General features: G+C 43.7%; 1 protein-coding gene across 22 annotated transcripts in view; it reads left to right on the forward strand.

Moving 5' to 3' along the window:
* MAGI1 (membrane associated guanylate kinase, WW and PDZ domain containing 1) overlaps window positions 1-20,711 on the forward strand; it is a 338,676-nt gene that overhangs the window by 276,126 nt on the left and 41,839 nt on the right. For 19 of the 22 annotated variants that reach the window (XM_041425924.1, XM_041425925.1, XM_041425923.1 and 16 more), the window contains exons 8-12: window positions 1,019-1,076; window positions 3,289-3,377; window positions 4,311-4,403; window positions 7,192-7,374; window positions 8,989-9,609. In XM_041425924.1, the coding sequence (XP_041281858.1) occupies window positions 1,019-1,076; window positions 3,289-3,377; window positions 4,311-4,403; window positions 7,192-7,374; window positions 8,989-9,609 (1,044 nt within the window). The remainder of the gene's footprint in view (window positions 1-1,018; window positions 1,077-3,288; window positions 3,378-4,310; window positions 4,404-7,191; window positions 7,375-8,988; window positions 9,610-20,711) is intronic. The other 3 variants (XM_041425915.1, XM_041425916.1, XM_041425922.1) reach the window with 1 other exon arrangement.

The following is a 20,711-nucleotide window of genomic DNA, read 5'->3' on the forward strand; positions in this document are numbered from 1 at the left end:
GTTTTTTCCTATATTTCAATGAATGTGCAGACTTGGTGGGACCACATGGGCACAGTCCATAGTGTGGTGGAGGTCTAAATGAGTGGCACAAGGATCAGGCCATTAAGTAACGCATACAGCTTTAATAACACTCACTTGGATGGTGAAGTGATAGCATTACATTCACTAATTACAGTTAAAGTACTATCTGCAGTCTAGAAAATCAACAGGAACAAAAGTGGATCCATTTAAAAATGTTAATTTCATCTTCAGAACAGCTTTTTTCAATTATGGTAATGAAAGGAAGGAAATATCTGTTCCATGTGACTGTGGCAGTGTGTGTTCTTACATGAAGTGTTGTGCAATGAAATGCACCTATGTGCCAGCCCCTCCTGGGTGGGTTCCATATGTTGGCATACATGTTAAATCCACCTTGTCCTGGTTTTGTGTTGGGCTCATGGCTGAGCGGTGAAAATCCCAAAGAAAATAATAAAAAAAATCTTCTTTTCTGCACTGGTGAGCATAAATGGCTCAGCCTTGGTACAGGAGGTGGAAGTGGTCTCTGTCAGTGGGCTAGGGTTTTTTGCCAAAGTCTCACCCACCTTCATGGGTTGGTGTTAAAATGCCCTGGCCTTTCCTGCATTGATTTCCCCTGCTGTGCTCACTCCAGGGCCACTGGCCATGGTGGAGAAACCAGGGGGCACTTAAGGCAGTCCCAGACAGGAAATTTATTGAAATTTAATTATTTTAATTATTGAAATTTTTTAATTATTTTAAGTATTGAAATTTAATGCAAAAAGCAAATCAAACATTGACTGGTGAGGGCATTTTCCCAGCGCTGTGCTGACCCAGCACAGGGGACACAGGCTGGGGTGTTGGGGTCCTGCTGTGCCAGCCCTCCAAAGGGGGCTGTGGTCATTCTGAAAGGTACCAAAAGCAAGGTCTGATCTACTGATGAGTTTTGCACGTTGAGCAGGAGCAGCTGCCTGTTAGAGAAAACCTGCCTAGGAGGTTTCAGTAATGCTTTTTCTATTTCCAGAGTTGCCTGCTGGTTGGGAGAAAATTGAAGATCCTGTATATGGTGTCTACTATGTAGAGTAAGTGCTGCTGCCTGTTCTGGTGTGCTCTTGGGGGGAGGAGCTGTCCCTGCACCCCACTCTGTGCTTTGCTGGTGACATCTCAAGGAGGAGGAGAAGACCCTGGCCCATTACAGGCTGGGGGATGTTACAGGGTCTGGGAATGGTCAGCCCTGTCTGGCCATTCCCCATCCACCCCAGAGTGGGCTCAGGGGAGGCAGCAGTGCCCTGGGAGGGGGCTGAGCTCAGGGAAGGCAGGAGCAATCCAGGGTTGGGATGTGAGGAGCCCCAGCACCTCACAAAGTACTTCTGTCCATTAATGAGTGTGCATTTAGCTGAGTTTGGTGGGCTTTGTGCAGTGCTGTGGTCACAAAATGAGTGTGCAAAGCATTCCACTAGCCAGTTGTGACAGAAGATGCCCAAAGGGAGGATTGGAGAAGATGGGATGGCCAAACAGCCATGGCAGAGGCTCTTCCATCACACAGGCTGTGTGACTGTGAATAGAATTACAGGTTTAATGTGACTCCCTGTGGAATTAGAGCAGCTTCTCCTTTATCAACATGTCAGATTTCTCCTTTGGGAAACCAGAGATCGGAGTTCTGTTTCATCACTGACCCCATAAAATGAATTTTTAATTATGTGTATACTCCTGTCTAGTAGGATGGCTTGTGATAGCCCTCAGAATAGACATGGAATACACTTTCTGTCTGCTTTGGCTTGTTTCTGACCCTACCATCTGTGCCTAGGGAAACAAGGATAGCAAACTGTGTAATTAAGGTTTGACATTTATTTACCAAAGACATCAAGAATATTTTTCAGCTATTAAATGCCATGCCAAGAGATCTTTACAGACTATTGTCCTGTCACTTTATATATACATGCCTGTTAGTTTTGTGGCACTCCTTACTGATGGAATTAAATCAAAAAGTAACTTCAATAAGACAATAATTTTATTTTACTTGTTGTCTCTAAGCTAGCATGATGGTTGTAATTTCAGCATTTGTGTCTGTCCCTTCAAATCAGGCACTTTGTTATTATATAATAGTTTTTATTGAGAGACGATTGCATCATGAAAAAGTTTATATCATTTTTAAAGTAGTTATCAATTCCTCTTGCTCTCCAAAGAAATCTTGAAATGGAAAATCTTTTTCAGTGAGTGAGTTAGAGCTCACTTGCACTGAGGTAGAACTCACTAACTTGTTTTTTATTTAGTAAGTTAAATATTTTTCTAGTGATTTAATATTGATCTTTAACAGAAAAATTTCTGAATATAAATCCCTGGAGTGCTTCTGTCACAATTACTTGAAAATGTGGTTGGTTTTCATGTGGGTTTTTTTTATAAAACCATACTGGATAGGAGACAATATAATAGCAATTACTCTTAATGGTAAACTTTGCTTTGTATACCAAGACAGGCTTTAAGGTAATATATTTTTTGAGCTCTACCTGTTCCTCTGCTGTACCAAAATCTCTACTGAAAAAGTCTTTTGAGCAGTTGATGAGCCATTGCTGCCTCTGCCACCCCAGCATCTGTGGCTGCTGTTCTTCACTTGATTGAATAAGGTGGTGAATCCTCTGTTGAGTGCATGCCTTGTCTGCCATGGTGGGACTGGGCTGAAACTGGTACAAAATATTGGCTCTCAACATCTCATAGTGCTCAAAAGCTGCCCGAGGAAAGCAATTGAAGTTCACTAAATGCTGGTTTCCACTGGGAGTATTTGCTGGTGGCTGATTCTGGATAGATTTTGATCCATTTGGAGCTCATAGCCTGCATCCCTGCAGATATTTTTAAGACACCCTGTGTGCATTGATCAGATTGCTGGCAGATGTTGGGGTTTGTTTTGTTTTGTTTTGAACTTGGGTGAGCCAGGAAACGACTGCACCTCTGGGAATCTGATTAAAGCAGGGATGATACAGGCCTGTCTTTTAAAATGCAATCAGACAGTATGCCTTTCCTGCTTTAATCTCATTTTTCACAGATAGATCACTACTTTAATGTATTTGAAGGAATTAGCCATCCCTACTCAAGACATCATATCAATATCAGAATCTGCTTGTTTTTCTAAATACTCTTTTTGGAACAACTGGATGAGCCTGGCTCCACACCCACTGCTGTTGGGTTTTGTTTGGTATTTTACTCCTTTCCTCAGAAAGAGGAGCTCCAGTGCCTGGCCCTCATTGCTGCTTGTTGCACAAAGGGTTTCCCTAATTGATTGCTCTCTTCCATCTCCAGCCACATCAACCGGAAGACGCAGTATGAAAACCCAGTCCTTGAAGCCAAGAGGAAGAAGCAGCTGGAACAGCAGCAACAGCCTCCAGAAGGTTGGCACCCTTGAGGGCATGGTGGGTGGGTTGTTCATGGGGGAATGTCCCCCCTGGCCGTGGCAGCACCGTGCCAGTGTTTGTCCTTCCCTCCATGGCCTTAGGGTGTAAAGCCAAGGTGATGTGCCTGGGAAAAACTGAGTTTGTCCTGCAAAGAAGATGCAGCAAAGGAGGAAATCTAAACTGTATCACTTAAATGTGGAAGGTTTCAATCTTGTTAAACAGGAGAGATTTTTCTTTGTATGTTGTTTGTTTCTGGAAAGTTGCTAGACTTCCCAGAGACAGCTAAAACACGTTTTCCTCTTCAGTCTGCTCCATGAAGTTAGTCACTGTAGCTGGTGTTGTTCCAGTCTGCACTGGGACTCAGGCTGTCAGAGGGGATGAGGAGTGGGCACTTACATGCACTAGATAAACCCTGCATGAGAGATTTCTTAAACCAAGACCTTTGTATGCTGTCAGGCTCTAAAATCTGAAGTAATTCCTTATTTTGAAACACTCTTAAAAATTATTTTCCTCCCTGCTGGCCCCTTTTTTTTCTTTCTTACTTTTTATATTTTTTTTTTTCTTCAAATGCAGCACAGCTGCAGTGAGGGCCCAGTAACATTTGGGTTTGTTCTTCTACCTAGATGCCTTGAGTGGCACAGGAGTAGATTTCATTTTAATGTCAAATCCCCTTAGATGCAAATCACATCGCAAGTTTCACTGTGAGATAGGCTGTCCCAGCAGATGGATCAGTTGACCTGGATATAGAGATCCTTCAGAACTGGTTTTTGGGCATCCCATTCATTGTATTCCCTCTGTCTGTGACTCTGTTTCCTCTCTTGCCATGCTTCTCACCTCTCTGCTTGACCCCCACACTCCCAGCGTGTGCACATGCAGCAGCTCCTGGTGCAGTTGTGAAACCAGTAACATTTCCCTCTCTGCCCTCTCTAGAATGGACAGAGGAGTGTCCATCTCTCCCTCCACCTGCTGCTCCAAACCATGTTTCAAACAACCAAGAGGCAGTTCGGGAAGCACCAGTACAAGGTAACAGCCTTGTTAAACCAGTTGTAAAAGAGCAACAAGGTTTTTTTCCCTGAGAATGAAACTCCCTCAGCCACCACAAGGGCAGTATTTCCACAACTGGTGACACACCAGGCCCTGTGCCTGCTTATCTGAATTCCCAGATTTTGAGACTAGCTGTTTCAAGACTGCATTTGTTGCTGAGTGCAAGAGGTGAATGAGGTTTGATGCACACATCAAAAAACGGATTGTTCTCTGTGTAGTGCTCCAAGTTTTCAAATACAGTGGACTTATTCAGAAGTTGTACTTTTGTACAGGTGCTTTGGGCTATTACAGCCTTTTTTATTGTGTCAGTGGTCACAGACCAGTTGTTCGCCTTAAATAACTCACCAGCCAGGACATGAATCATTCCTGAATTTGCAGCATGAGCTGAAACATTGCCAGGTCAGGTCACCAGCAAGGGCAGGGAGTTCCACTTGTACCTGTGGCAGTAAAGTGCTCTCTGGTTACAAGTGGTTGTAAGTAGGCTTATTTTTGACTACATCTGACTTGCATAGCAAGTGAGTGGCATTGCCCTGATCTGCAGGAGCCAGAGCCTGGGGAAGGTGAGAGGGGGAATTGGGCTGGAATGCCTCTCCCTGACAGAGCTGGGAGCAGCTGGGAGCTGGGAAGTACTCCTGTGGTCTCTGAAGGCAAACCTGACTGGAGTGCTGCTGTCCCAGGCAGCCTTTCCTGCCAGGAAAAGCCAGGAAGTGCTCTCTGCAGCAGGGGGGAGGAGATCAGCCCTTCCAAAACAGATGTGAGATTTCACAGGACCCAAAGTCCCAGCACAGCCCTAAAAGGGGTATTAGAGTACATTAGAGTAATCCAACCTGGTAGCAAGGAAAAAACATGGAAGGTCTGAGGATGGCACCCTGACCACCAGACACCTGAGTTTAGAGATGTCATCAGAGTGCCACAAAACCACTGATCTTCCTCCTGGAGGCATCTGTGAGTGCCACCTTTGCCTTTCCCACAGTCAGGATGAAGCAAGGGCTGCCCAAACATCCACACATGGCGATGCAAAGGAGCAATCAGCAGGGATGATGTTGGGAGCTCAACATCACCCAACAACTCAGCCACCAAAACTGTGCAGCAGTGTTAGAGCAGGGCATTAACCTGTCTCAGCACCACTCTGAGTGACATGCCCTGGTATCTCTGATGACTCCTCCCCTCTTTCATTCCTTCCTCTTCCTTTCTCAGTGCTGCTCCCTCTTCTCTCACTCCCCATTTGCAGCAGCTTCCATGCCTGGAGGTTTCCATCTCTCCCCCTGATGGCACTGCTGGCAGGGACGTGGGCACAAGGAGCCCTCCCTGTACCCCTGGCAACACTCTCACAGCCTGGGTTTTGTAGATACACTCATTTCAAATGTGAATGCTGTAGGTGGGATGTAGCCTGTGGTGCTGCTGTCCTGCTGCTGCAGGGCAAGCTCAGCCTGTGTCTGTGGGCAGACACCAGCAAGCTCAGCTTGTTCTGCTTGTCCTTTGAACCAGAAATGAGCCCTGCTGCACTCTGCCTCTCTGCTGTGTGTGTTACCTGAGACACTGGGTTGCACTTTGATAGTCAGGGCATTTTTGCAGGCTGGGGTCTGAGCAGACCATCTGCCCACGGTGTGCAGGATTACCGTGTTCCTCTGCCACCTTCAAAGGCAGAAAACTACCAGTCCTCACACTGCCTCCTCATGAATAATCTTCAAATATACATTTTTTCCTCCCAGTCAAAGGCTTACAAGTCTCAAATCCCCTCGCTCTCCCCCGAGCTCTCCTTTCTGAGCAGAGGCCCACAGCAGTGCTGCTGAGGTGTTTGAAAGTGAGCCAGCTCTGCTGGCTGTGATACCCACTGCTGATCCCAGAGTTGTCACCAGAGGGCTTAGTGGCACAGGCTAAGCGTTAAAAACAATTAAAAGTGCAAAGGTGTTTAGTGTTGGCACTGTGAAGTGCAGCAACCGTGATCCCTTTCCTGAGCCTGTGCAACATGCTTTGCAAGGATGTGCTTTTGTCCATGGAGCACCTCTTTCCCTCTTAACTGTGCTCCCAGAGAGCATTCCCAGCCCTCCAGCACAACTGCTCTGGTCCTGGGCTGCTCTTTGATTCAAACTTCACACCAGAAGTGTTTCATCCACAACAGGCAAGGAGCAGAAAGGGAAAAGACTTCAAACAGTGTCTGAAGAACAACATCAGTGTCCTCCCCTTTTTCTCCAGTGGAGGTCACAGGGCAGTAGCAGTGGTGGGGCTGGGGGTTATGCTAAAGGATATCAGTGTCTTATCAGAGCTCAGCACTTGCTTTTTGCTCAGTGGGCTGGGAGAAAGTCAAGTGGTGAAAAACATAATGATGCTTCTTTCTGCAGAAACTCTCACTGCAGACTCCTGTAGGAGGCCCCCTAACCCTGCCCCATCCTTCCCAGGATGGATACAACCACCTCAGGACAGAGAGGAGACACACATCCAGCCCAGCATTCCTAGCTTTAATACATTCCATTCTTTAAAGCACTATGTTTTCCCCTTTGTAGCCTTGGGGCTTTGGTGAGCACGACCACAGCTAACAAAGTGCCAGGTACTGGAGTTTTGTTCACATTTTTTACTGCATGCCTGGATCCAGGGAATCAAGCTGAGTGTGATGAGATGAGAGGCTGTAGGAGTGAAGTGCAGTCCTGTCCCTGCACACTGCTCTGTTTGTCCATGGACTCGTTACAGTGGGGAGGGGCAGAGGAAAAAGAGATCAAACACTCTTGTCTGCCTGCTTATAGATTTTTTTTCCAAACTTCCTACACAGGAAAACCTTTTTTTACACGAAACCCTTCTGAGTTGAAAGGGAAGTTCATCCACACCAAGCTAAGGAAAAGCAGCAGGGGCTTTGGCTTCACCGTCGTTGGAGGAGATGAGCCAGATGAATTCCTCCAAATCAAAAGTTTGGTGCTTGATGGTCCTGCAGCGTTGGATGGCAAAATGGAAACAGGTACTGATGCTTTATATCAAAATCATCACTACCACTTTGGTTTGTGTTTTTGCAGCTGGTTTGAAGTGCCATTCCTAAAGGACTGTAGTCTTCATCCCCTTCTTGGGGAAAGGCATTCACCTTTCCCATCAGTAAGGAAGTGAGATACATTGAGGAATACATCCAGAATCTTGGAAAAAGACACTTCATGAGTTGGAATTCCATCTTAGTGTCAGAATACCATCTGGGACACTGCCAGCTCCTGCTCTCCCCACACTGATCTGAGGAGAGGAGCTGGCAGTTGTGGGTTCCACATCAGGCTAAGGGTTCTTGCTCCCCGCTGTGGAGGATGGATTTTTGTAGGGCTGCACCACCATGTGTTTGTGTCTCTGCCATGCTGCTTGCCTCTTTCCAAAGCTACTCCCGAGGAATGGGCAGGGCAGTGGTCTAATCTGCAATTTCTCTGTGTGGAGGCACCAAGGGCAAATTCATTTTGCCAGAGATAGGGTCCACCACAATTTAGTTGCAAAATATGAAATAATGGTTCAGTGGTGAACACAGTGGTGCCAGGTTAATGGTTTGACTCAATGATCTTGGGGGTATTTTTCTGTCTTGATTCTATGAAATCTCTTAGGCTTTGTCTGAGGTTACAACTCCTCACTTTCAGTTGGAGTTTCAGTTGGAGCATCACAGCACTTAGCATCCCTATTTTGCAGCCCCAGTGCTAATAAAATGACTCATAACTTTATCAATATCTGGATTTCAGGCTGAAATGTGAGGCATGACATGTGGCACTCACTGTGTTTGAGCAGTTGGTATTTGAGAGCCTTCTGTTACAGCTCCCATGTGCTTTTAATTTTGTTTCTATCATATGTCAACGTGTAACAGTGAGAGCTGGACTTCAAAATAGCTGTGAAACGGGCCATATACCATCATTTAAATTCATTATTTTTTTTTTCATGAGCCAATTCCATTTTCACTTCCAAAAACATTTATGTACATAAAACCTTTATGCCATGAATCCACAGAGTTTTTGCTCGTCCAAGTGTCAGTGCTCTATGGCATTCACATTCTCTGAACACAATTCCTTCACCCAGGGTTTTTCTCCTGGGGAGCTGAAAGGCAGCAAGACGCCTCAGAGAAAAGAAAAACAATTCTTATCTCCTTTGTTTCTCCTGTGTTGTGCTCATGTGGAATGTGTTTGGAGATTGTTTACCCATGGATGATTGCCTGATTGGACTCTGGTGTGAGTTGTTGTGACTCTTTGGCCAGTCAGTGCCAAGCTGTGTCGGGACTCTGGAAAGAGTCACGAGTTTTCATAATTATCGTTTTAGCATTGAGAAAGTATCTTTTCCGTATTCTTTAGTATAGTATGGTATAGTATTCTTTAATATAATATAGTATAATGAAGTAATAAATTAGCCTTCTGACAACATGGAGTCAGATGCATTGCTCTTCCCAGCCACGGGGCTCACTGTGAATTTACAATACCGCTCCTTTGCTTGTGCTGAAATGCTGCTGTTGCCTGTGAGTGGTACCTGTGGATGCTGCAGATCTGCTCTCAGGCTCTAGCCCTCACCTTCCTGCAGCACACAAAATGTATCTCCTTGCTCTGTCTGTCTGTACCTGCTGCAGGGGACGTCATAGTCAGCGTGAACGACACCTGTGTGCTGGGGCACACTCACGCCCAGGTGGTGAAAATCTTCCAGTCCATCCCCATTGGTGCCAGCGTGGACCTCGAGCTGTGCCGGGGCTACCCCCTGCCCTTCGACCCCGACGACCCCAACACGAGCTTGGTCACGTCCGTGGCAATTTTGGACAAAGAGCCGATCATTGTGAACGGGCAGGAGAACTACGACTCCCCAGCGAGCCACAGCAGTAAAACAGGGAAAGTAAATGGCACAAAGGAGGCCAGGCCCAGCAGCCCTGCTGAGGTCTCCTCCAATGGACCCCACGGCTACCCCAACGACACGGTGTCTTTGGCATCCTCCATAGCAACACAGCCTGAGCTCATAACTGTGCACATAGTGAAAGGGCCCATGGGCTTTGGGTTCACTATAGCAGACAGTCCCGGTGGGGGAGGCCAAAGAGTGAAACAGATTGTGGACAGCCCACGGTGCCGCGGCCTGAAGGAGGGAGACCTCATAGTGGAGGTCAACAAGAAGAATGTGCAGAGCCTCACTCACAACCAGGTGGTGGATATGCTGATTGAATGTCCTAAGGGAAGCGAAGTCACGTTGCTGGTGCAGCGAGGAGGTAAGGCTTCAAAACTGCTTTAAAACAGCTCTTCTTGAAATTAGAAAAGGAAAAAATGCGTGTCATGAAGGATCTGCTCTCCTAAGCTTCTCTGTAGAAATGGGTTTTTTTCCCTGAGATGTAGGAACTGCCTCAAGTTGGCAGTTGTCAGGTCACATAGGTGGTTAAAATTATTTATTGTGTTGCTGCACGGTGGGGGATGCTCTGGTTCCCACATGCACACAGAGCTGGTAAGGGGCAGGAGGGTGGTGTGGTTACACCTTTGCTTACATAACAAACCCTGGTCTCATGCTCAGAAAACCTGAGTGTTTTAAATAGAACATACACATTCCTTGAGCTATTCTGAGATATGGAAAAGGCTGGTAATATGTTCTGTAATTTGCAGTGTTCAAAATCAGATACTTAATGACTCTTCGCTGGTGAAGGATTATACCTGGGATACATTTGGGAGCATAGGAGAGAATTTAAATTTCTCCAGGTTGTAAGCCATTGCAATGTGACTTCTGCACGTTTGTTTGCTGTGCCATTGGGAGCTGAGCTCATTTTTTGGTAGCACTGCTGAGGCCACCAGCAGGTCCAAAACCCATCCCGCAGGCAGCCCACATGGAGCACGGCTGGCATGTAGCCTGTCAGTGGTCTGTCCATGCACAGGAACTCTTTCCCTGCACACAGTAAGTGTTAAGCAACCTGAGGTAGCACCCCTTTACCTGTGGGTTGAGATTGCTGGGATAGGGTCAAGCTCACAGGGAAGTCCAGGTCAGCTGCTGAGTGCAAAATGAAGAGCAGAGGTGTCAGCTCTCCCTCCCTCCCTGGCACTGGGGCTCTCAAAGGCCTGTCCTCACTGTGCTCCTGTGCCAGGCAGGTTTTATGGACAGAGCACACATGGGTGCCCCGTGGATGACAGGAATGACCTCACTGCAGAGGCAGAGTTAAAGGGGCAAGCAGGTGCTGAGCACAGCCCCCAGCCAGCCCTGGGGGGAGTGTGTGCTATAAAAGTCCTTTCCTGCTGACTTTTCTAAAGTGTTTTGTTTGCAGTAAACACCAAAAGCCAGTCCATTTTAACAAGGGACAAGTTGTTTCCTGAATTCACAAGTCTGGTTTGTTGTTTTCCAAGACTTATTTCAAGGCATTGATTCTGCAATTAATTGCAGCTCTGGAGAAAGCACTGCCTTTCCTATATTCCTTTCTTTCCAAGTGCTTACTGTGTTTTTGTATTTTGATAGTAAATTAGAAAGTAGAGAATAGAATATGTTAAGAATTCTCCACTTTCAAAGTGTGAGTTCCTTAAAGACTTTCAGTACTAGAGAGATTTTTTAAATGTACTTCATTCTCATGATTAATATATGTATTATGGAGAAAATATGGTTGGAAGAAAAATAGCAGCTATTATTAATCCTCCAGGAGAGTGCATATATATCTGGTAACACCATATATTAATTATTTGAATTGTGCCTGACATTTAATAATCCTCCTAAAGCCTTGAAGGCATAATGAAAAGTTTTGATGAGGAAATAAAAGCCTAGTTTTAATAAAATAGTAAATAGTTCCCTGATAACCATGTTGAATTTTTTTTTAATTTAATCAAGATACTAACCACATTTGCTATCACCTTCCTAGATAAGGTACCATGTCAGTCTCCTTGAACTGCCTCCCTCCCTCCTTCAAGGTCCTCACATTTCCATCTCAGCACAGAGCACTTGCAGTTTCGAATTTCACACTCTTGGGGTACAGAACTTGGAGATTCTGGTGGCCTTGGTCCACAGTTATTTATTGAAACAAGACTCTCCTCAAATCCAGAGGCAAGCTGGACCGAAAGGTGCTCAAGCTATGGCAGAGAAGCCAAGCAGAGTATGCACAGTAGAAGCCTCAGAGCCAAAACCTGTCAGGTTTGTTTGAGGCTTCTGATGTTGGGGGGATGAGAGGCTGGACATGCCCCAGCCATGTGCACCCACAGCCCAGAAATCCATCACCTGGGCTGCAGGTGAGAGGGGGACCCTGCGCCTCTGCTCCACCCTTGAGACACCCCACCTGGAGCACTGCATCCAGCTGGGGGCCAACACTGGGACACCTGGACCTGTGGGAGTGAGTCCAGAGTCAGCCACCGAGATGATCAGAGGGATGAGGGTGTGAGCAGCTCTGCTGTGAGTACAGGCTGAGGGCTGGTGTTGCTCAACATGGAAAGAGAAAGCTTCAGGAAAACCTTACAGCGCCTCCCTGGACATAAAGGGGCCTACAATGTTGCTGGAGAAGGACTTTTCACAGGGGCATGTAGAGACAGGACAGGGGAAATGACTTTAAACTGAAAGTAGGTAGGTTTAGATTGGATATTGGGAAGAAGTTGTTCCCTGGGAGGGTGCTGAGGCCCTGGCACAGAGTGCCCAGAGCAGCTGTGGCTGCCCCATCCCTGGGAGTGTCCAAGGCCAGGCTGGATGGGGTTTGGGCACTGGGATTGTGGAAGGTGTCCTGTGCCCAGCAGGGCAACTGGAACTACATGATCTTTAAGGTCCTTTACAACCGAAACTATTTTAAAAAACAAAAGGTGGAACTGGCTAAAATCCACTTGGCACTCAGTGCTGCTGCACTCTGGTCCTTCCCCTGTAACCTCACCTCGTGTTAGCCCTGCCAAGTCTCTCCTCAGCAGCACCATCCCCAGACAAGGCGCCGCTATTTATTTTGGTGATATTGCACAAATGTATTTGGCTCGGGTGTCTGATAAGCTCCTTCAGGGCTTTTGAAGCTGTTCTTCAGCTTCTCTGTCACTTGTCCTTTCCTCCTCCTCCCTCTGGTGTCCAGTGAGGAAAGTGCTCAGATGCTGTCAGCATCCTTCCTTCAGCCCAACACTTGCATTCAGCCCCGCTGCGCAGGAAGCATCCCTGCGACGCCAAGGCTTGTATCCAAGAGCTGCCGAAAGGATGTTCAGAAGTGATTACTAATCAAGCAGAAAATAATCAGAAGGAGATGTGCAATATACAGGAAAAGCTCTGCCTGCTCCAAGCTGCTGGTGCGCTCCCAACAAGGAGGTCTAATTGTTAAAAATGCAAAGGCAGAGTTGCTGAGAACAGCCTGTGATAAATATTTACTGTGAAATGTGTTCAGCTGATGTGCTGCCTTGTGGGAGAGGGCCAATCCTGCTGCTGCCTCTGAGTGAGGGGCACAAGGATGATGAACCCTGATGATTTCAGGAGGGGTGAAACTGAAATGCCCCCTCTGTGTGCTCATGTCTCATCTAAAATCATTTGCAGTATTGGGATAAATACTTCAATACAAAGATCACTGAGAATTTGCTTTCCAGAGGCCTCGTAGAAAATTTACCTTTTCTGTGATATGGTTTAATTTTTTTTGTATTTTCTTCTTACTCTGCTCTGTAGGACCAATCATACTGCTGTTGTTTTCCTTTTTCACCTATATGTGAATAAAACTCTAAACCCCTGATATGAGGGATTCAGAAAGTGTTCAGCCCCCCAACCCCCAGGGTGCAGAGGGTTGGTTGGGCTGACTGGAAAAGCTGCTTTTGCTCAGCAAAATAAAGGGACAGAGGGGACAAAATAATTATTGTCTCTATTAGGCAGGAGAGATAGAGCTGAAGGAGTTGGCTGAAGAACTGTGTGTTATTTGGCTGTGAGTAATTTAAACTGGAAATGAGAAGGGGGTGCCAAGCCATTAGAGCCTGTAAGTCAAACTGGAGGAGGCGTGAAGGCTTTACTGCCTGAAGGTGAAGCTGAGCACGTCTGAAGGGGACAGGACATGGTGCCTGCAACAGCAGAGGAGATGCTTGATAACCCAGCAGGACCATTTGAGAGCTCTGCACCTGAAAGTAAACCAATGCTGCTGTTACAAAATGCAGAATTAAGCATGTGTTTTTGTCCCTACATTGGAAATCGTGATTACATACCTTGGTTATTTTAAAGAATTATTGTTAAGGCAGCTTCAAAGGGTACAACTTTATTTTGAATGTTAGTAGCTGAAAAGGTTCTTTTAACCTTGTACCTACCAAGTACATAAAGTACTTTCTAAAAAAAAAAAAAAAAATTAAAAGCAAAGAAACGAAGTAATATTATTTGCCACTTGAAATCCATTAGTCATTGAAGCTTTGCCTATACACTGTAATCAACTGAAATAAGCAATTCCCAAATACCTCTCCATTCTGCACAGACTCTATTCATAACACAAGAAACATTTTGTCACAATAATTTCCCTGCTTCCCAAGGGACTTTTATTCTGGAAGTTGTGCCTGTGTTGGGACAGGTGGGGGGCTGTGTCAGAACAAGTTATTCTACAAAACTACTGTGCTGTATTTTTTGGAATCACTAAGATCTAATATTTGTTTCAGTGAAAACTTTCATTTATTTTATATTTTGTCAATTACCTCTGATTAAAGAGGATTTTTTCCCCTTTTTTTCCTCTTTTTTTAGGTCAGTCTTCAGGTTAACCAAAATATATGTATTTAGTTTGTGTTCAGTTCCAAGAATTACACTGAGCAGTGTTCGTGCAGGTTTGAACAAACAATTTACCTTCAGAGCTCTCACAGTTAGTGCTTAGTTGCGTCTTTATTCACTGGAAGGTCAAAAATAGCATAAACCTTAGCCTGATCTACATAATCCCCTGGAAGATGTGTTCCCACTTTGGTCCAGATCAAAGTAAAGGCATGCAGGTGAAATGTCACTCACATGTCATGTGCAAATCAGTGCCATTTCTAATTGCTTTCCTCAGTGCCAAACTCAGATTAAATTGGGAAATGAAAATACAACCTCTGAAAAAAAAATAAATTAAATATAAAATATATAGATATGCTAAATAGTTTTATAGATATACACAAGAGTGTCAAAACCAAATGTGTTTTATGGGAAGAAGAATCAATGCAACATCTACTTGTCTAAATGCCCATCAGTGGATTCCTGAGTCTTGCCTCCATGTAAAAGTCCATGGTAAATTCTCTATTTATGGTTCAATGGAATGAAAGGTGCTTGTGGGAAGCAGTGAACTTGGTGGAAATGGGGAGAGGTCTGTTCCAGCAGTCCTGCTCACTTGGTCCTCTAATCAGTAGGTTTAAGAAGTTCCTTGTGACACATGTAACTATAATCAAAATTTGCAACAATTGAAGAAAATTACAAATTTATCGAGTTTCCTTAGCTACATGGACCTTCCCTTGCTGGAATTCCCACCTGGAAATGAAGTTTTCTCTTCCTTTCTTTAGCTGGATCGTTGAGTGGTAAGAGCCAAAAAAAAAAAAAAAGGTGCTGGAATTAGAGCTCCTTTTCATTTGCTGTCCCTAATGATGTAAAACCATGGTATAATTAGAGCTGCAATCAGCTATTCAGTGCAGACTTGAACTCTTTTGAACAAGCCACTCACTTCTGTTTACCCTTTAGGCTTGCAGTGAAGAGTGAGTTGAAAGTCATGCCACTTAAGCATGGAGCTGCCAGAAAGTTTCAAACTGTCTTAGCAGCTGCTGAATTAGGGAGAGAGAGAGTCCAAACTGCATTTGGGACAGAAATCACAACCTGGGAGTCATCTGATGGTTACCACAGAGCACGTTTGCCAGTGCCAAAGCTTGTGGAGTGGGAGGAAAAGTTCACCATTTCCAGCAGTGTTTTCAGCTCCAGCACAGAGGGAGCAGAGCTTTATACTGAGGTCTTTGTGCTGAGTTTTTATCTGGGGGCTCCCTGGAGCCCATCTGGCCGAGCACAGAGCTGGGGCTGCCAGGCATCATTCATTGCCACCGCCACGGTTGGTTTTCTTGTGGCAGCTCCTTCCCTGGACCCCCAGAACAGGGACAGATCTAATTCCTTTCTGCCCTCTGGTGTGCTCAGTTGACTTCTAAACTATTTAAAAATCCCTTTTCAAATCACCTCTTTTTTCTTTGTCTTACTTTCTGTCCATCACCACCAGCTCCCGGTGCCTTCTACTCAGGTATCTTCCACCAAACCTGTTTGTTGGATCTTTCAATTTGTCACTCAGTAGAGGTTGTTTTGAGCTGTATGCTGAAAAATACCTGATACTGTGATACAAATAATACCATCCAGACTCATAGGCACCCCTCACTGGAGTTTATTTAGGATTGATTTAGGAAATCAGAATTGCAGTATGCTTGAAGAAATATATGTCCGTGTGTAAGGCCAAGATTTATTTTTCAAGTTCATTACTTTGTATTCCAGGGTCATTACTTCATAATTCCAGAGTTATGGATTTCCTGGTTAAACTTGGAATATCATATGGCATTTAAAAATCTGTCTTCAATTGTTTCCTCTTGTTTATTTTTGTTACTGTTTCTTTTAAAGAGCTTTGCATGGCAAGAAGGCAGTCAGATTAGTGAAGCTGGTTTACAAACTGTGTTAGAAATGAGATGTTTTAAAAAGTCTTGCATTGGGCCTTTTTGCCATTCTCTGAAAACAGACAATCCTAGTAAAAAGGCATTGTTAAAATTTAGGTGCAGGGAAGGAGCAGGACTGGAGGAACCTTTAGTTAGGAGTAGCTGAATCTTTTTTTTTCCAAACTACCAAGTCGCTCTTTGTTATTATTTTTTCTCTGTGGACTGTAATTATATTCTAAGACTAAAAGAAGCTGTTGAGATTTTAAAGAAAGTTTAAAGCAAGTTTGATGTAACATTCACTATTCTCTCACAGCCTTATTTTGATTAGGCACTAGTGTATCAAGGAGCAGAGAGGAAAATCAGTTGAAGTCAGGAAAAGATGAAATAAAGGAAATGTTATAAGTTTAGGTATTTTAATAAGAAGTTTGAAGTTCATGCCCTTCATTAGAATTGCTTATGTGCATGTTTCAATCCAGTGTGTGAGTTAATTTTCCTGCAGCAGCTCGGGAGTGTTAGATACACCTTTTTGGGACAATGCTGTGTATTGTTATGCAGCACCATGCACTGATCTCTGTAATTGGTTTTGTAAAGCAAGCAAGCAGAAACTTGTTTTCTCTTTGTGATAAAAATAAGCTGAACTTAACATTTAAAATCAGGTCGTCTGATAAATAATGTAATATGTTGGGATTATGTGGTGTTTTTTCTCCTTCAAAGTGCTTTACAGGTGTTAATCTTAGTGACATTAGTCATTTGTTTTTGATGATCTGAATTTGTGAGGTTTGGGATGACTTTGCTTACCACAAACACAAAGGGGAAGGTTTTTTGGTGATGCTGGAGTCCATGGCAAAGCTCCCATTAGACTCCAGGAGGCAGCAGGGTTTCACCCAGGTTTTTCACTCCTAGAGATGCTACAGCCACTAAGGGTAATTGTTGGTAGCTTGCTCAGACACAAAATGTTTAATGTATATTCCTAATGTTCATATAAATAATGTATTTGCAGGAACTAATGAATTAACATTGCCAGGTCCTGCGGGAGTTTTTCAGTACAAAGCATCCAGTTGAAATAGTAATTGACAAACCCAAATATCAAAAAGCCTGCTTGCGCAAAAATCCTACCTTAAGCTCCCAAAATTCCAGATATAAAAATACCACATTAAAGTGTTTTTCTCTGTTGTTGCTGGGTTTTTCCCAAGCTTTAGTATTCATATCCAACTGCCTGTCCTAAACCATGGGAGGCCAAGGAACTCCAAACAAAGCCCACTGTCCTATGAACACTTAATTCCAAAACAAGCAGCTTTATAATATTACAGTTGTGATCATGGAGACTCAGCATTGCTGGGGCATGGACATTTTAATTGCCTGCAGAATTTCCAGCTATTGCTGGTGTGATACATGTGAAATGCTGACACTAATCTGTTAGGCATTCGAGGCCCAAGTGTTTTCCCCTCAGCTACCCTTCATTAACTCCATTTGCACTGATTCTCTCCTAGAAATGAGTAAGCAGATGAAGAGATGCCTGTGAAATCTGCTTTTTGGGTCAGCATCAGCTTTACATGAGCTAGCCTGCATTTTTGTGGCAGCCTGGCCTATCTATGCTGTAGTTTTTGTCCCCCAGATATATGTGTCATCTGAGCTCCAGAGTTGCTTGGAAGTGTAAAATAGGATAGAACAATTGCTGATTCATTATTTGGCATTTTGTTACACATTTTGCATTTATTTCAAGGATTAATGTAATATTCTAAGGTTTTCTGCTATTTCATGAAGCATGCTTTAAGGCCAGGAGGAAACCTGTGCTTTAATTACAAAGGAGATGACCAATTAACATATTTGGAATAGGGAAATAATGTCAGTTTTGTGTAGTCCTGCATGCTGACAGCACAATAGTGGTGGTGTGCACGTTACATGCATGGCTGCCTTTCTGTGGCAGGGAATCTGGATCTGCTTTAGCATCAGTAAGAAAACCAAAGCATTTGCTGAATGCTGGAAGAAATAAAACATGGCTGAAATCTCCTCATCAGGATGTTTTATTGCTAGAACCATCCTATCTTGCAGAAAGCAGTAGGCTCTGGGATGAGAATAAAACAGATAGCTTATCAAATGAAAGATGAGAACTCTGAAACTCTTTCTAAAGGGATTTTTTTTTTCCTCTTTAGCTTGAGGTTTTGAAAGTTCATGCTTTTTTTTTTCACCTTATGTTGACTGGGTTTTGGTATTAAATGCTGAAGTGGTGCAAGTGGAGCAACTCAAACCCACGCGGTGTTGTTTTATATCAAATGTGATGTGATGTAACACAAGGTGGCACAGCAGAACCTAATGCTGTGCATTAGATAAGGCAGATTTAGCTGGGGATGTACCTCCCACATCTTCATCAGGATTTGCACGGCAGGAAGTGGAGCAGACTTGGAGGTGTGCAGCAAGGAGGGTTTTGTTCCACTCAGCTTTTCCTCCTACCCCTACATACTGCCTCGGTGACATTTTGGTGTGCAAGTAAATAATGAGTTTTTATCAGCCACACTGCAGGTAGGTGCAGTAGCTGCTGCCTTGATTTGGCATTATAATAACCAGCCATAACAGAAGTAATGAGGTGTCAGAAATGCAAGAAAGGTCTCTGTTTATCACTGTAATTAAATACATTTGGAGAGTCATTAAAAGCAATAGCAGGTGGGCAAAACTGAGGAAGAAGCATGACTTTGTAATGGAGTAGTCAATGGTTTTGTTCTGAAATGGATTGCTTTTAAATATCTGTTTGCATGTCTCTAAGTCTCTCCATTCTGAATTTAAATGTTTTTCCCATTCTGCATTGGGATTTTATGTTTATTTATTTTAATGGGGTTTTTCTGCCTCAGTCAGATAAATTTATTCTTGTGATGATGATAGTAATTAGGTTATACCAGCTTTAAGAGTCAGTTAAGCTGTGCCTTTTGTGCCAGAAGACCTGCAGTGCATCATAAGTTGGGCTGAAGAATTTGGCAGGGCTTGTAGGCCAGAGAGACTTGGTAGAGGAGGCTGAGCTTCAGGGAGGTGACACATCTGGCTGAGGATGCTGGGACAGGCCAGGACCCTGTGGCTGGGAGCACATGAAGGTGAAGTTGTTGGGGATGTGCAGGTAAATATCAGTCCTCAGAAGTTTTCTTTCCATCCTTCAGGATTAGTTTCTGAGACGTACAGGTTACATCCTTGAAAGTATATCAAGTCACTGACATATTTTAGTAGAAAACAATTTTCAGACTAATAAAGGGATGTTTTGTGAAAGCATCCATAAAGCCATTGTCCTCTAGTAGAGCTTTTTAGTGTGCCATGTGTATGTGCACTCCCTGGTCTGAATCTGCCTGAGCATTCTGTAAATGATAGCTTATTATTAAGGGATGTTATATATTAATAGCAGCATCCAACTAATGCCAAGAGGCTCTGTACAGGCTGCTCTCCAGATATGAAACACAAGAATCTGACATAAGCCACCCAGTTTGAGCACACGGATTTACACCTTGTGGCAGTGCTGTGGTAAGTCTGAAGGCAAACACTCTCACTGAGCAGGATAAATACAGATGTGACTGTAGCAAAATATGCTTTCTCCTCACCAGTGTCCTCTGTCCTGAGCTTGGAGGGGTAGTGGGGCTGGCCTGGAGGTGCTGCTGCCCTTTGGCACCTCCATGGTCATGGCAGCTGGGGAGAGGAGCCATGGGACTGGGCACCTCAAAACTGCAGCATGCCCCAAAAGTTGTGTGGAGGTTTCCAGAAATAAAGCTTGTAAGTGATGGATTTTGTGGGCTTCTGGAAAAGGAAAGTTACCCTCATGGGTAGCCACACATGTATGCTCATGTATATGAAAAATAGACACATAATACTGTGTGTACACAGCCCCTTATCTGTGTAAGAAGAATGTGGGGGTCTGTAATTACTTTCCAGTTCTAGTGTTTAGCCTCTGAAATTTGTGAGATTTCAGAAATTTTATGTCTATGTATATATTTGTTTAAATATCAACAAAGGTTTTCTTTTAAGCATATGACTCTGACAGCTTGAGCTTTATGACAAGCACTTTATTTAATGAGCTTCAAAATAAAAATACAAGAACTGCTGACATGCTTTCAACCATAGGCTAGATGGGTAATTGTCACACTAATTCTGAATCTCTTTATTACTTTACTGTCTTGGAATTATCTTATATATATATATATATTACTGCATAGTTAAATTTATATTTTCATAGTAATTAAATAGCATTTTATTAGCCTGTATCTTTTTTTATTGCTTCTAAAATCAATTCTCATTTGAAATGCTGAAAATATGACTGAGACTTTAACGGCAGAGAATTGTTCAACATCTCAACCAAAAATGAGTATTTGAGGCTAATAAAATTTAGCATCTTTAGGGCATCTAGAACTGAAATTCTTCTTAATGGCAATAATGTTCTATGCCTCATTATGCTTTTTGTCAGTGACAGTGGGTTAATAATGCCCAAGATGATCTCTTCAAAACATTGCTTTCTTGGCATTAGCATTGAACATTAGCATTAGAAATGTAGCATTTTTCACTGCATTTGGTAGTTACCAAACTTGATTTATGGCAGGGCTATATTACTGCAGTGTAAATTATTCTCTTGCTTAAAGCTTATATTGCATAGCTAATTTTTTTTTTGCTAGTGCAGTGCCACTCTTGTTATGCAAATCACTATGATGAGCAAAAAAGTTTGGCAGGGACAGGTAGGGGATTTCTTCTTGAATTTTTCTTTCTTCTTATGCTTGCACAGACTCGCCTCTCTTGCTGCTGATTGTTCTGGTCTGCAAAAGATGAA

This window comes from Onychostruthus taczanowskii, unplaced genomic scaffold (genome assembly GCF_017590055.1).
Source record: "Onychostruthus taczanowskii isolate IOZ18803 unplaced genomic scaffold, ASM1759005v1 scaffold9, whole genome shotgun sequence".
In the NCBI taxonomy this organism is placed as follows: Eukaryota; Metazoa; Chordata; class Aves; order Passeriformes; family Passeridae; genus Onychostruthus; species Onychostruthus taczanowskii.